At 37.1% G+C, this 17,725-nt stretch overlaps 1 protein-coding gene across 2 annotated transcripts; it reads left to right on the top strand.

Annotated features, from left to right (window-relative positions):
* The first annotated feature begins 6,363 nt into the window (after positions 1-6,363).
* On the top strand, positions 6,364-13,691 carry Or7g33 (olfactory receptor family 7 subfamily G member 33). Of its 2 annotated transcripts, XM_017595528.1 has the most exons (2): positions 6,364-6,393; positions 12,777-13,691. In XM_017595528.1, the coding sequence occupies exons 1-2, from the start codon at positions 6,364-6,366 to the stop codon at positions 13,689-13,691; spliced, it is 945 nt and encodes a 314-aa protein (XP_017451017.1). The 2 variants fall into 2 exon arrangements, with proteins under 2 accessions (XP_017451017.1, NP_001000432.1); NM_001000432.1 differs by lacking the exon at positions 6,364-6,393 and having other exon boundaries at positions 12,774-13,691.
* Positions 13,692-17,725: the final 4,034 nt, after the last annotated feature.

The raw sequence follows: 17,725 nt of genomic DNA, 5'->3' as shown, positions 1-17,725 counted from the left end.
GGTGATATTTACATCTGTAATTCTTGATGTCTTTCCTAGGTTCTCCATTTCCTGGTTTGCTTTCATTTGTGCTTTCTTTATTGCTTCTATTTCCACTTTTGGTCTTGGCTGCTTTATTCAATTTCTTAACCTGATTGATGGTGTTTTCCTATATTTCTCTAAGAGATTTATTTGTTTCCACTTTAAGAGTTTTTACCTGTTTATCTGTATTTTCCTGTGTTTCTTTCATTGAGTTATTTATATACTTCTTAAATCTCTATTATATTCATGAGATAGGATTTTAGGTCAGCTTCCTGATCTTCAGGGGTTGCTATGGTGGGAGCACTTGGTTCTAGTGATGCCCTCATGTATTGGCTTCTGTTGCTTATGGTCTTGTCCTTGTCTCTTTCCATCTGGTTAGTACTTGTGTTTGCTGGTCTGGATGACTCTGTCTGGAGTTTCTCTCCTATATCTGTGGGTGGTAACAGGTCTCGAGATGGGCATGTGGCTCTTTCTTTAGCAGACCTCCTATGGGGCCTTCCAACTAGAGAGGATTCATAGTGGCAGAGAAGCTTCTGATTTGTTGCCCTGACTGCAGTAGATATCCTGGGAGACCTTCAGACTGATGGATCTTCAGAGGAGAAGTCACACTGTTGTCCTGTGAGAAGCTGTTCTCCGTGGGATGGGAGGGTGTCAATGACCTGTGGTTTTTGTTTCCTTGTGTGCAGCCACACTTCAGGGAGAAATTCAGTCTTTTGGGTCAGGTTCTGTGCTTGACTCAGAGCCCCTGGGGCTCTTCAGTGTGTGGTCATTTGCCCCATTGCCCTGTATACAGAGGAACTCCTGGGATGACTTCAAGCTATGGTGTACTGGGTTCATTATATATCCTGGGATATCTCCAGTTGTGATATCCCTAGGTGCAGTAGATCTCTTGGGATGCCTCAGGATATGGAATCAAATGTTTTGTTCACAGTGTTTTTTCTGGTATGCTTCTGGATGTGATGTCAAATGTTCTAAGTGCACCAGGTCTTCTGGTATGTCTGAGGATATAGCCTTTTCCAGGAAGAAGACTTGCTAGCATTCTGTCCTACCAGAAAGGACCAGGAAAAGGGGGATTGGTATTCTGCAGGTTTAGAGAGGTAATGGGTTCCAGAGTCCACTGACCTCCAGCCCCTGCTATGGGACTTGAGGCATGGGGTTCTCACCAAATTCTGAGTGCAGTGGATCTTCTGTCATGTCTGAAGATTAAAGCTCTTCCAGGAAGCAGATTGGCATGGGAGAAGAGTATTGGTATTTGGCAGGTGTGGTTTTGGCGGGATGGTGTGTCCCCAAGACCACTGGCTCCCAATGGCAGCTGAAAACATCCAGTAGGGAAAAAAGCATTTTCAGCAAATGATCCTCATTCAACTGGTGGTCAAGATATAGAAGAATACAATCAATATATTCTTACCACCTTATACAAAGCTCAAGTCCAAATAGATGAAAGTCTTCCATATAAAATCAGATATAATCAAACTAATAGAAGAGAAAATGGGGAAGAGCATCAAACACAAAGACACAGTGGAAAATTTACTGAACAGAGCACCAATAGCTTATCCTCTAAGATCAACAATATACCAATGGGGCCTCAAGCTTCTTTAAGGCTAAGGTCACTGTCAATAAGACAAAACAGCAATTAATAGATTTGAAAAAAAATTCTTTACCAATCTTACATCTGATAGAGGGCTAATATCTAATATATACAGGAACTCAGTTAGATAATAGAGAACCATACAGTCCTATTAAAAATGAGGTGCAGAGGTAAACAAATATTCCCAACTGAGCAATATTAAATGGTGGTGAAGTACCTAAAAATGTTCAATATCCTTAGTCATCTGCAAATGTAATTCAAAACAAGCCTGAAATTCTAACTCATACAGTCAGAATGGCTGAGATAAAAAGTCAGGTGACAGCATATGCTAGCGAGGATGTGGAAAAAGTGGAAAACCCCTCCATTGCTGGAGGGATTGCAAGCTCATACAACCACACTGGAAATCACTCTGGCAGTTCCTCAGAAAATTGGAAATAATACTCCCTGAGGATCCAGCTATGCCTCTCATGGGTTCCAACATATAACAAGAAAACTTGCTCACCTATGTTCATAGTAGTCTTATTTATAATAGCCAGAAGGTGGAAAGAACCCAGATGTCCTCAATAAAGGAATGGATACAGAACATGTGGTACATTTATATAATAGAGTACTACTTGTATATTAAAACAATGACTTCATGAAATACTTAAGCTATCAGAGGGGTAAGCTATGAGGGGTAGAATGTGGTGAATAGAATTAGTATTGTTTCCCTTAGGTTTAAATATTTGAGAACTTGTTTTCCTAATGGTTGCACAGCTTGTAGGGAACCTTTAAGTAGTGTGAGATTTGTGAGGCGAATACCAGCAGTAAAACAGTGAACTGAGAACAGGACCCCCGTTGAAGGAATCAGAGAAAGAACTGGAAGAGCTTGAAGGGGCTCATGACCCCTTATGAACAACAATGCCAAGCAACTAGAGTTTCCAGGGACTAAGCCATAACCTAAAGACTATACATGGACTGACCCTGGACTCTGACCTCATAGGTAGCAATGAATATCCTAGTAAGATCACCAGTGGAAGGGGAAGCCTTTGGTCCTGCTAAGACTGAACCCTCAGTGAACATGATTGTTGGGGGGAGGGTGGCAATGGGGGGAGGGTGGGGAGGGGAACATCCATAAAGAAGGGGAGGGGGGATTAGGGGGATGTTTGCCCGGAAACCAGGAAAGGGAATAACATTCGAAATGTAAATAAGAAATACTCAAGTTAATAATAATAATAAAAAAAGAAAAGAAAAAAGCACCTGCTAAATTGAATCAATTTATATTTGATGATTTGGGTTTGTTAGACCAAGGACTTATTATTTGGAAAGAGGGGCTCTTTATTTGTGTTAACAGGAAAGGCAAAAATAAAATATTTTCGATCCCTTCCAAATTAAAAAAAATGCTCTCTTTTTTTCATTGAGTAGTTTTAGCACCTTTGTCATAGATCAAGTTACCATAGGTGTATGGATTTATTTCTGAGTCTTCAATTCTCTTCCATTTATCAATATGCCAGTCTCTGCACAAATACCATGCAGATTTTTAATCACAATTGCTCAATAATACAGCTTCAGGCCAGAGATGATGATTCTCCCAGAAGATCTTGTATTGTTGAGAACAGTTTCGCTGTCCTGGGGTTTTTGTTTTTCCAAATGTATTTGCAAATTGCTCTTTCTAATTCTGTGAAGTATTGAGTTATTAGTAGGGCAAAATGGCAATCACTAGATGGTGAAAAGGTGTTTACAAATCTTATGTCAGATCGAGTTCTAATATCTAAAATATACAAAGAACTCAAGAAGTTAGACTCTAGAGAAGCAAGTCATACTATTAAAAATGGGTATTACAGAACTAAACAAAGAATTCTCAACTGAGGAATACCAAATGGCTGAGAATCACCTAATGTTCAATATTCTTAGTAATCAGGGAAATGTAAATCAAAACAACCCTGAGATTCTACCTCACACCAGTCATAATGGCTAGGATCAAAATCTCACATGACAGTAGATACTTTTAAGGATGTGGAGAAATGGGAACATTTGTCCATTGTTGGTGGGATTGCAAACTGTTACATCCACTCTGGATATAATTCTCAGATACCTATGAAAAAGTTTACAGATCATGTTAAGCTCAAGAAGAAGGAAGACCAAAATATGGATGTTTCATTCCTTCATAAAAGGTAGAACAAATGCTCATGGGAGGAAATATAGGGAAAAAGAATAATCCAGAGACAGAAGAAGAGGACATTCAGAGACTGTCTCACGTTGGGATCCATCATATATGAGGCCACGAAATCCAGTCACCTAGAAGTGCCTGCTGATATGAGGTAAATATGGGTATCTCCTGAGAGGCTCTGCCAGTGCCCTAGTGATACTGATCAGAATGCTTGCAGCTAGCCATTAGACTGAATAAGGGGACACCAATGGAGGGGTTAGAGAAAAGACTTGGGGAGCTGAAGGGATTTTCAACACCATAGGAAGAACAACAGTATCAAACAAACAGACCCCAACAGAGCTCCCAGGGACTGAACCACCAACTAATGACTACACAGGGAGGGATCCAAGACTCCAGCCACATATGAAGCAGAGGATGGCCTTGTCCAGCATTAATAGGAGGAAACGTCATTGGTCCTATGATGGCTTGTTTCCCCATGTACGGTAATGCCAGGGTGTTAAGATTGGAGTGGGTGGATGGAAGTGGGAGTGTCCTCATCGAAGCAAGGAGAGGGGTATCACAGAGGGGAGAGGGGATAACATTTCAGATGTAAATACATAAAATATTGAAGAAAATAAAATTTTAAAAAGAAAAAGAAATTAAACTCCAAATACATCAATGTCTTCAATATAAGGTCAGTTACACTGAATCTGATACCAGAGAATGTGAGGAACCTCCTGGGGCAAGAAAAGATATTTCTAAAGAGAACACCATTAGCACATGCAGTATGATCTACAATTATTAAATGGTATCTCATGAAACTTAAAGCCTGCATAGCAAAATATAGCACCTTTTAGATAAAGCAGCATCTTACACGATGGGAAAACACTTCTTATAAGTAAAATAGTACACATTTGATGGAGACTATATTTCAAAATAAATAAATAAATAAATAAATAAATAAATAAATAAATAAATAAATGAAAAATTGACTAAAAAGGAAACAAATCACAGTATGAAAATGTGGTATAGATGTAAATTGAATACTGTGAAAAAGAAAACACAAATAGCAGAAAAACCTGTAAGTAGATGTTCAACATATTTAGTCATCACTGAGATTTTACCTTACACTTATCAGAATGTTTATAAACAATAAACAGCTCATGCTGGTTAGTATGTAGGGATATTTGTAGTACAATTACACATTTGAACAAGCACCATAAAAGTCAGTCAAAGTGGTAGGATAATGGGAATGGAAATATTTGGAGATCCATCTATATAATACTTGGCCTCATACCCAATGGATGCATCATCATTCCATAGAGATATGTGCTCATCCATACCCAATGACATTCTATTTGTAATATCCAGAAACTGAAAAAATCCTATTTGTCTATCAACAAATGAATGGATGAAGAAAATGGCATATGTTTAACCATGAAATATTGCTTATTCATTAAAAATTGATAATGAGCTGCACCTGGAGCTTACCTGGCCTCAGAGCTCTCTGTACCCAAATCTCATGGACAAGAGTGTTGGACTCTCAGAAGTGTGGACAATTCTGTGAGCTCACAAGATACCAACAGTTCTGCTCACATTCCTGGCCCAAGAAAAACCCACCTGGTGCCTCTTGACACAGGAACCCAGGAGCAGTTAGGGACAGGATCTCTCTGGTCTCTGCCTTTGGCCAGAGCTAAAATATAGACTCCAGGAACTCTGACACACCTGAGAGCAGAGGTTAGACCACAACTTCTGCTCTGAGGAACTTGCTTAGAACCCTCGGGACACAGGAAGCCAGGAGCAGTTTGGGATAAGGTCCTTTCGGTTTCTCTCTGTGTCCAGAGCTGACCAGGTCCCATAGCTCTCTGTACCCAGGTCCCTCAGGAAGAAAGCTGGTCTCCAGAAATGCTGATGTTCACCTTTACAGAAGGGTCAAAGCACTGGCAAGCCCAACTAACACCCCCAAGCACAGGAACATAAGCAACAGAAACCAATACTACTTGACATCATCAGAGCACAAGTCACCCACTAAAGCAAATAATGGATATCCATAAATACTGGGAGAGCAAGAGTTGCATTTAAAATAAGTTCTCATGATGATGATAGAGGACTTTAAGAAGGACATAAATAACTTGCTCAAGAAATACAGGACAACAGAAGTAAACAAGTAGAAGCCTTTAAAGAGGAAACCCAAAAATGCCTTAAAGAATTAGAGGAAAACACAAGCAAACAGGTGAAGGAATTGAACAAAACTATCCAGGATTTAAATATCTAAATAGAAACACTAAGGAAATCACAACTGTAGACAACTCAGGAGATAGAAAACATAGGAATGTGATCAAGAGACATATATTGTAAGAATCAGAAACAGAATACAAGAGTTAGAAGAGAGAATCTCAGGGGCAGAAGATACCAGAGAAAATATTGACACAACCATCAAAGAAATTGTAAAACCGAAAAAGCTTCTAACAAAACATATCCCAGAAATCCAGGACTCAATGAGAAGATCAAACCTAAAAATTATAAGTATAGCTCTGCTCCCAAACCCTGTGGGAGAGAGACCTCATTGCCTGGACAAGTGGGCACTCCTGATTGTGAATTATGTATCCATAAACAGGATCAGACAATGTTTCACTATATAATACATGAAAGACATTATCTGAAAGAAATCTTATACAAAGAACTTTTGGCAATGTAGGAAAGCTTGGAGTAAGAGAGATAGTCTTCCTCTGTAAGAGCACACCAAGTGTTCAATGCCAACAAGTGATTTCTGATTTACAGAACATTTCATTCTAAAAAAACCTTCTCAGCACCTCATGGTATGTTCTCCAAAGTTCCATATAATCAGTTCAATACAGGCCTCAACAGATAGAAGAAGATTTAGATAATCCCATGGATCCTATCAGATCATCATGGACTAAGATTGGTCTTCAATAACAACAAAAATGACAGAAAGCCCACATTGAACAACACTCCATTCAATGATAACTTGGTCAAGGAAGAAATAAAGAATTTAAAGAGATTTTAGAATTTAATGAAAATGAATCCAAAGCATAATAAATTATGCGACACAATGAAAGAAGTTCTAGGAGAACAACTCATAGCTCTGAATGCCTCCAGAATGAAACTGGAGAGACCATACATTAGCAGCTTGACAGCATGCATAAACACTCTAGAACAAATACACCAAGTAGAAGTAAAAAGGAACTGTACAAAGAATCAACAAAACCAGGAGCTATTTCTTTGAGAAAATCAAGAAGATAAAACAACCTCTTAGGCAGACTAACTTGAGGGCACAGAGAGTGTATCCAAATTAATAAAATCAGAAAAGAATTGGGAGACATAGCAACATGATCTGAGGAAATTAAAAAAATCATCAGATTGTATTACAAAAGCCTATATTCAACAAAACTGGAAAATCTGGAAGAAATGAATGATTTTTTTAGATAGATACCAGATACAAAAGTTAAATCAGGATCAGATAAACCATTTAAATAGTCCTGTAACTCCTAAAGAAATAGAAGCAGTTATTAAAAGTCTTCCAACAAAAAAATGCCCAAGACCAGATGGTTTAGTGGAGAATTCTATCAGACTTTCATAGAAGACATAATGCCAATAATGTTCAAACTACTCCACAAAATTGAAGCAGAAGGAACACTGTCCAATTCCTTCTATGACACCACAATTATGCATATACCTAAACTACACAGAGACCCAACAAAGAAAGAGAACTTTAGACCAATTTCCCTTATGAATATTGACCGAAAAACACTCAATAAAATTCTTTTAAACTGAAGGCAACAACACATCAAAATGATCATCCATTGTGATAAAGCAGGCTTCATTCTAGGGATGCATGGATGGTTCAATATGCAGAAATCCATCAAAGTAGTCCACTGTGAAAACAAACTGAAGGAAAAAAAAACACACAATCATCTTATTAGATGCTGAGATAGCATTTGACAAAATTCATCACCCCTTCATGTTAAATGTCTTGGAAACATCAAGAATTCAAGGCCCATACCTAAACATAGTAAAAGCATACAACAAAACTGTAGCCAACATAAACTTAAATGGGAGAACCTTGAAGCAATCCCACTAAAATCAGGCACTAGAGAATCTGCCTACTCTCTATGTACTTATTCAATACAGTACTTGAAGTCCTGGCCAGAGCAATCAGACAACCAAAGGAGGTCAAAGGGATACAAATTAAAAAGAAAGAAGTCAAAATAACACAAATGATAGTATACTCAAGTTACACCAGAGAACTACTAAGAAGTCTGATAAACAAATTCAGCAAAGTGCCTGGGTATAAAATTAACTCAAGCAAATCAGTATCCTCTACTCCTCTACTCAAAGGATAAACATGCTCAGAAAGAAATTAGGGAAATGACACCCTTAACAATTAATCATAAATAACATAAAATACCTCAGTTTGACTCTAACCAACTAAAAAAAAGTTTAGTTGTTTATGACAAGAACTTAAGGTATCTGAAGAAAGAAATTGAGGAAGGTCTCAGGAGATGGAAATACCTCCCATGTTCATGGACTGGTAGGATTAATATAGCAAAAATGGTCATTTTGCCTAAGGCAATCTACAAATACAATGCAATATTCATCAAAATTCCAACTCAATTCTTCATAGAGTTAGAAAGAGCAATTTGCAACTTCATCTGGAATAAGAAAAATCCCAGATTAGTGAAAACTATCCTCAACAATAAAGGAACTTCTGGAGGAAGCACCATCCCTGACCTCAAGTTGGATACAGAGCAAGAGTGATTAAAAACTGAATGGTATTGGTACAGAGACAGGCAATTAGATCAACAGAATAGAAATGAAGACCAAGAAATGATGCATACACCTATTGTCTCTTGATGTTTGACAAAAAGGGCTAATACCATCTAGTGGACAAAAGATAGTATGCTCAACAAATGGTGCTGTTTCACCTGGAGGACAGCATGTTGAGGAAAGCAAATTGATGTATCTGTATCAGTCGTTAAAAAGTTTAAGTCGAAGTGGATCAATGACCTCCACATAAAACCAGTTACACTCAAACTAACTGAAGAAAAAATCAGGAAGAGCCTTTAAGGCATGGACCTGTGGAAAATTTACTGAATAGAATACCAATGGCTTAGGCTCTAAGATCAACAAATAGGACCTCATAAAATTACAAAGCTTCTTTAAGGTAAAGGACACTGTCATTAAGACAAAATGGCAATCAACAGATTGGGGAAAGTACTTCACAAATCCTACATCAAATATAGGGATAATATCCAATATGTACATGAATTCAAGATGTTAGCCTCCAGAGAACTCAATAACCATATTAAAAAATGGGGTACAGACTTCAACAGAGGAATGGATACAGAAAATGTGGTACAGCTACACAATGGGATATTACTGAGCTATCAAAAATGATGACTTTAGTTGGGGATTTAGCTTAGTGGTAGAGCGCTTGCCTAGGAAGCGCAAGGCCCTGGGTTCGGTCCCCAGCTCCGAAAAAAAGAACCAAAAAAAAAAAATGATGACTTTATGAAATTCATAGACAAATGGATACAACTGGAAAATATCCTGAGTGAGGTAACCCAATCACAGAAAAACACACATGGTATGCACTCATTGATAAGTAGCTATTAGCCCAAATGCTTGAATTACCTTAGACGCACAGAACACATGAAACTCAAGAAGGATGACCAAAATGTGAATGATTCACTCCTTCTTTAAAAGGAGAACAAGAATACCCTTGGCAGGGAATAGGGAGGCAAAGTTTAGAACAGAGGCAGAAGGAACACCCATTCAGAGCCTGCCCCACATGTGCCCCATAAATATACAGCCACCAAACTTGATAAGACGGATGAAGCAAAGGAGTGCAGGCCAACAGGAGCTGGATGTAGATCTCTCCTGAGAGACACAGCCAGAATACAGCAAATACACAGGCGAATGCCAGCAACAAACCACTGAACTGTGAACAGGACCCCCATTGAAGGAATCAGAGAAAGGACTGGAAGTGCTTGAAGGGGCTCAAGACTCCATATGAACAACAGTGCCAACCAACCAGAGCTTCCAGGGACTAAGCCACTACCCAAAGACTATACGTGGACTGACCCTGGGCTCCAACCTCATAGGTAGCAATGAATAGCCTAGTAAGAGCAGCAGTGGAAGGGGAAGCCCTTTGTCCTGCCAACACTGAACACCTAGTGAAAGTGATTGTTGGGGGATGGTGGGAATGGGGGGAGGATGGGGAGGGGAAGCTCATGTAGAAGGGGAGGGGGAGGTGTTAGGGGATGTTGGCCTGGAAATCGGGAAGGGGAATAACAATCGAAATGCAAATAAGAAATACTCAAGTTAATAAAGATAAAAAATATGGGGTACAGAGTTAAATAAAGAATTTCCACCTGAGGAATATTGAATGCCTGAGAGGTACATAAAGAAATGTTCATCATTCTTAGTCATCAGGGAAATGGAACTCAAAACAACCCTGAGATTCCCCCTCTCATGAGTCAAGTAGCTAATATCAAAAACTCAGGTGACAACAGATGCTGGCAAGGATGTGCAGAAAGAGAACCCCCCCTTGCTTGTTGGTGGGATTGCAAGCTGGTACCACCAATCTGGAAATCAGTCTGGAGATTCCTCAGAAAACTGGATATATTATGTCCTGAGGACCCAACTATACCACTACTGAGCATATAACCAAATGATGCTCCAACATATAACAAGGACACTTGTTCCACTATGTTCATAGCAGACATATTTATAATAACCAGAAGCTGGAAATAACCCATATGTCCCTTATCAGCGGAATGGATATAGAAAATGGTGTATATCTACAGAATGATGTACTACTCAGGTATCAAAAACACTGACCTCATGAACTTCATAGCCAAGTGGATGGAACTAGAAAATAACATCCTGAATGGGGTAACCCCAATCTCTCTCTCACACACACACACACACACACAAAAGAAAATGAAAAAAGAAAAAAAACAACAACACACATGGTACGCACTCACTGATAAGTAGATATTAGTCTAAAGGCTCACATTACCCAAGATATAATACATAAACCTCATGAAGCTCAAGAAGCACTAACAAAGTGCAGATGCATTAGTCCTTCTTAAAAGTATGAATAAAAATATTCTTAGGAGGAGATATGAAGGAAAAGTTTGGAGCAGAGCCTGAAGGAATGACCATTCGGAACCTGCCCTTCTGGGGATCCAGCATATATATATATATATACATATATATATATATATATATATATATATATATATATATATATATATGTATATATATATTCTCCACCAAACTAGACAATATTAATGAAGCCAAGAAGTGAATGCTGAAAGGAGACTGTAAAGCTGTCTCCTGAGATGCTCAGACAGTGCATAAAAAATACAGAGGCGAATGCTAGACTAGCAGCTAACCATTGAAATGATAATGGCGTTCCCATTGGAGGGGTTAGGGAAAGGTTTGAAGGAACTGAAGGGGCTTGCAACCCAATAAGAGCAATAATACCTACCCCAAGAGCTCCCAGGGTTTAAACTGTTACCCAAAGAGTACACATGGACAGACCCATGGCTCCAGCTGAATATGTTGCAGAGGATAGACTTGTTGGGCACCAATGGGGAGACAATCCCTTGGTCCTTGCCAAGGCTGGAACCCCCCAGTATAGCGGAATATAAGGGCAGGAAGTGTGGTGGTTGTGGAAGGGGAACACCCTCATAGAAGAAGGGAAGGGAGGATAAAATACAGGTATTGTGGACAAGACACAGGGAAAGGGAATAACATTTGAAATGTAATAAAAAAATCCAATAATAAAAGAAGTATAAATAAGTACGGCAACCAATAAAAAATGAAAAAAGATAATTAAAATAAATTAATAATAATCCAGGAGAGAAAGTTAATTGTTAGAATATATATCTCTATCTCTATCTCTATCTCTATCTCTATCTCTATCTCTATCTCTATATCTATATCTATCTATTTATCTTTCTCTCTCTATATATATATATATATCAAGTTATAGCATAATGTCACAGTGAGAAAGGTAATACAATAATAACAAACATAAAGTACAATGGAGTTTAACAGAGATTGTGTGAGACAGGTACACCTGTAAAATCCTTTAAGTTTGACAAATGTCTAAAAATACATTAGAAAATGAGACATTTTCAACAAATAATGCAGCTGCACTACATTCACATGTAGAGGATTAAATTAAATTCACATATCACTAGTTGGAGAAATTAAAATTTGAAATACAGAAAATATTAGAAGCTGTTCTTATTTTCAAATATTTGGCTCTCAGTATTTTACATGGAGTAAGCATATCAACCTGTGATTTATAAAGGTATCATAGAGAGTGATTTGAAAGGAGAATAATAAAATACAGATGATAAAATGTAAAATAATGTTTGTGCTGCCCTACAATCACTTGGGAATGGAACTCAGCTGACTAATGAGGAACTGTGGATATTAACCTCCAAGGGCCATGGAGGTTATATGTAGTCTAATGATGACCATCTACTTATTAGTTTTGTACAAGTAGTAAGTAGCTTTCCTGACCCTGCTCTCAGTAATAATAAATTCTCCACATGGTCACCATGACTCCCCATCTTTTGTTTTCCTCAGAACAGCATTTCCATATTTTTCCTAAAGTCCATGGGAGTGCTGAATGTCACTCTTTAATCTTGAGATCCAGGTAATCAGAAACCTCCTTTAATTATCTTCAGTACTTCTGACAGGAGATAATCTCTTGGTCTATTGAAGAATGTGTGGGATAAGAAAATTCCAGATGCTTAGATGCTTCCAGAATTTACAGTCATTTTTATATGCTTAGGTATTCTATCTATACATATTCATATATATGTATATATATATACTATATTAAATACTGCAGTACAGAGGAGGATACAAAGAAGAGAAGTAGAAGTCAAAGGGTGGGGATGGGAAAATAAGAGAAAGGAACAGGGTAAGTGACTACATTTTCTTTTGTAACCAATCACTTGTATTTCCTCATTCAGATTATAACAAATTATGGAATTAAAAAACCAGACAACAGTAATAGAATTCTTTCTCTTGAGACTCTCAGAGAATCCAGAACTTCAGCCCATTCTCTTTGGACTGTTCCTGCTTATGTACCTACTGACAGTTTCTGGAAACCTTCTCATCATCCTCGCTATTGTCTCTGACTCTCACCTCCACACTCCAATGTACTTCTTCCTCTCAAACCTTTCCTTCAATGACATCTGCTTCAGCACCACCACTGTTCCTAAGATGCTGATAAACCTTCAGAAACAGAGCAAAGCCATCAGTTACACAGGCTGTGTTACCCAGCTCAGCTTTGTCTTACTTTTTGCTGGAATGGAAGACTTTCTTCTTGCAGCAATGGCTTATGACCGTTATGTGGCCATCTGCAAGCCCCTTCATTACACAGCCATCATGAAAACCCACTTGTGTCTTGTGATGATTTTATTGTCTTTGTGCATTAGCATTGTGGATGCCCTTCTACATGGTTTAATGATTTTGCGGCTATCTTTCTGCACATTTCTTGAAATTCCCCACTATTTTTGTGAACTTGATCAAGTTATCAAGCTTGCATGTTCTGACACTCTCATCAATAACATTCTGGTTTATACAATGACTATTGCATTAGGTGGTGTGCCCCTAGTAGGGATTATTTTCTCTTACTTTAAAATTATCTCTTCCATCCTCAGAATGCCATCATCAGGAGGTAGGCATAAAACTTTCTCAACCTGTGGGTCTCATCTGTCAGTTGTTTCCTTGTTCTATGGGACAGCTTTTGGAATATACATTAGCTCTGCATTTACAGAATCGTACCGTCAGACTTCTGTAGCATCACTGATGTACACTGTGATTCCTCCAATGCTGAACCCATTTATCTATAGTCTGAGGAGCAAAGATATGAAGAAAGCTTTGAGAAAAATAATCTAAACATCTATTTTCTTAATATTACATTTTTACTTTCAATGTGACCTTCGGAACTGTCACTTGGATCACTGGATGAGTCAAATGGCAGCCGTTCAATCTTTTGCTTCTTTAGAATAATGACTAGACACCATAAAACTAAAGATTGTTATTCTTGTATAGAAAACGTCTGTTGGCCGTCTTCTTTTTTTGGTATTTAAATATCTGTGTTGAAAATTTGAAATTAATTTCCTGGACAGTATCCATAGAACCCATCTACCAACAAAAGGTTATAGGAATAATTATGTGAAGTTTCTAACTCACATTATTTATAGGACTATGTCAAAAAAGAACAAATAAGCTAAGTGAATATTTCAGTACGCAGATTATTGTAGGTTTCTGTTATTTATGACTTTGTCCTGATATTTATGGCATGATAAGGAATCCAATTTTATGGTATTATTCTGATATTTGTGGCATTAGACTGAATATTTTAAGACAGTGTTTCTATTTTTAACACATATACCAATCTGATCTTTCTCACTGCAGTTACAATTTTGAATTATTAGTAGAAGTTTTTCTTGAGCTCAAAAATGAATAGAAGCATTATGAATTTTGTGAGTCTGGTATAAAAGATGTTTCTTTGGTGGCTTCAACATCTTCTCCAGCAATACTTCCTATACTTGTATCCCATTCATAAAGTACTATACATTATGAATTCCATTAACTGATAGTGTAATAAAATTCCAAGTACCTTTGAAAAGATAGCAGTAACTTACAAGTTGTATGAAAGCACCAATAGTGCAATAGGGAACAAGAAGACTTATCTGAGGAACCTTGAAAAGAATCTTGTACTTCACCTTACCTAAATCAGTATAATTACTAAACACATTGTATGTATTTGTTTTTGTATGGACACATAAGTGTAACACCCATTATCCAAGAAATACCTCTTTGTAGCAGATTAGACCATTAGAGAAAGACCCAACTACTGAAAATGAAAGAACCACTAGCTATGTAATACAAAATCTCAAGTGATACATAGAAAGCACAACCCTGACAGAGAATCACTGAATCATCGCTGACAAGGTAGGATGTAGAATTTGGAAGAGGAAGATAAACAGGCATTTGTTGAATAATTGTGTCTCCTGTATCTGACAACGAAACTTCTCCCATGAACTATCACTGATGTCATCACCTAAATGAGACCTGAACAATCATAATACAAATTAATATGCAAATATGTGTTTGCCTCTTTTAAGGCTTAATTCCCAGATGCAGAGCTACAGGAAAAAAATCTCATCTGACAGAGAGAATATAAATCTTACCCAGGAATAAATATCTTTATAGGTGAACAAGTCATCAGTCCTAATGTATGTACCCATGAACAACAAACAATAAAGCTACACACACACACACACACACACACACACACACACACACACACACACAGACACGCAGACATACAGATTTGATGAAATTCCCACTTCTTCTGTGAAATTGGTCAGGTTTCAAGTTTGCATGTTCTCACATTCTCATCAATAGCAAGCAAGTGATTAAGTTTGTGTATACATACTACAGGTTGTTTTCTCTTACTTTCAATTTATCTCTTCCATTCTTAGAATGGCAGCCTGGAATAGTAGCTATACTATAAAGCTTTCTCAGCATGTGTGCCTTATTTGTTTCATTGTGTGTGTGTATGAGTTTGTATAAAATATCTTATTAATAAGTAAACAGTAATTGACCATTCACTTAAAATGCAATAGCAGAGACAGAGACGTCTAAGGAAGAAGAATAGGGTAGAATGGTAAGAATAAACACTATTATATAATATTTTTAAAAAGTAAAATATATTACAATTTTGTTATTTAGTGAAGAGAACAATTTAAAGTAAATTAAAGTTCAGGAAGGCACATACAAATGTATCATAGTCAGGTCAAGTATTCTGTCTATTACATACTTTCTAAGGTTGTTTCATACTGTATATAGCTGGTCTCTTGCTGCTATAACATATATTACATCTTCTTGAGAACTGCTTATGTAACTGCTTAATTAAGAGAAATTATGTTATTTAAATATCATCTAATATATCCCCTTTGCATATTAATATCCACAATATTGTATGCACTCAAATTCCTGGTTCGAGAGATGATGTTATCATAAGTTATTAGATATCATCAATATGGTACATGATGAATACTAAGCCCATGAGACATTAATAGTCTTTTAGAAAGGTTCATTTGTTCAATTAACAGAGAATGTCAGGGTTTTAGAATTATCCTAATTAGTTCATATTACTGATAAGATCATAGGTAATAGCATCATAAACATTTTGCTGCTAAATTTGATGATATTGAAACTACTGCTGTAATATATAATTCCTATTGCAATTACTTACACTGTGTAACTGCTTAATAGTAAAAAATAAAATGTAGTATCATCAAATTCCATATTCATTTGACTCTTTGGGCATCAATTTCTTTTCCATAGCATACTAATTTATCCTTTTGCTTCATATATTAACTTCGTTCGTTATAATTCCAATAGCGTTTTTTAAATTCTGTATAAATCTATTAATGAAATTTATATACATTGTTCATGCACCTGGATAATGTTGATGTCATGTCATTTATTACTTATGATAAATGAATAATTTTCCCGTTTCCTTGATTCATTATGTATGGATTACTCCTTTCAATTGTGTGGATTCCAGAAAATGTAAAGTTTTTAAATAAACAGAGTGAAAACTTCTATAAAATTAGAGGAAGTTTTGTATGATTGCACTTAAATTTTAAATGAAAATATAAAGAAATGGAAAGAAATGCACACATAAAACCTGAATTTATGTTTGGAACTTTCAGAAATATTGAGGTTTCTCAGAATCATAGCTGTTTTGATTAGTTTTTAGAATGGTCTCTTCGGGCTAGTTAGTAAACAGGCATGCCTTTGATACATGAACTCTTCCACTATTATTTACCCTACACATCCACCATTCAGAATCCTTTTTCATAGCTCTGATTCCACTACCATGTAACTGATACATGACATTACTGTGATATAGGGAAAGACAAAAGAAAATATAGGAACATGTAGGAAACTAGAAATGCTGATATAATATATACATGCATGAAAATCTTATGGAGAGTTGAGTAACTTATAAAATTGTTGGGTTTTAACAGTAGGTTAGTAACATACATTAATACAATTTATTAATAAATCCATACATAGAATTTTCTGCATAATATCATTGAATAGTTGAGACTTTTTAATATGTATAGCCTCTTGGCTGGTGATCTATGAAGACACATTAAAAGCAAGCTATGAAACCATTGGATGTTCAGCATCCTAAGAATATATCTCAGAATTGTAAATATTCATATTTATTATATATTCATTAGTATATATATATATATATATGTACATGTATACGTATGTGTGCATACATGCAGGTTTGTTCTATGTATAATAAAAAGGACCATCATTTTTTTATTCTTTAATCCTTTTTACTGTCCAGTCATCATCCACCATTCAGTATGTCCCACATCTCCCTATTCCAATCTTCCTCTGTACATCTGCAAGAGGATGTCCCCATCCCCCGCTCTACCCCAAAAGACATCTCCTGTGGCCTCAAGTCTCTCAAGGGTTAGGTGTATCTTCTTTCATTGAGGACAGAACAAGTGGTCCCCTGCTGTATCAGCTGGTGTATGCTGCCAAGTTGGTGACTCAGATTTTGAGAGATTTTGGGAATTCAGTTCAGTTGAGAGTGCTGGTTTTCCCACGGACCCAAACTCCTCCTCAGCTTTTTCCATATTTTCTCTAATAAAACCACAGGGGACCTTAGTTTCAGTCCATTGTTTGGGTGATAATACGTGCATCTGATTGTATCAGATCCTTGTTGGAACTCATGAAGGGAAGCTATGCTAGGCTCCTGTATGCAAGCACACAACACCACAGCATCAATAACAGTGTCAGGACCCAGGGCCTCCCCTTGAGTTTGATCCTAATTGGGCTTGTCACTGGACCACATTTCTCTCATGGTCTTCTCCATTTTTGTCCTTGCA

The sequence above is a fragment of the Rattus norvegicus genome, chromosome 8 (genome assembly GCF_036323735.1).
Source record: "Rattus norvegicus strain BN/NHsdMcwi chromosome 8, GRCr8, whole genome shotgun sequence".
Lineage (NCBI taxonomy): Eukaryota > Metazoa > Chordata > Mammalia > Rodentia > Muridae > Rattus > Rattus norvegicus.
Note: the sequence above shows the minus strand (reverse complement) of the source record. Positions and strands in the feature narration are given on the sequence as shown.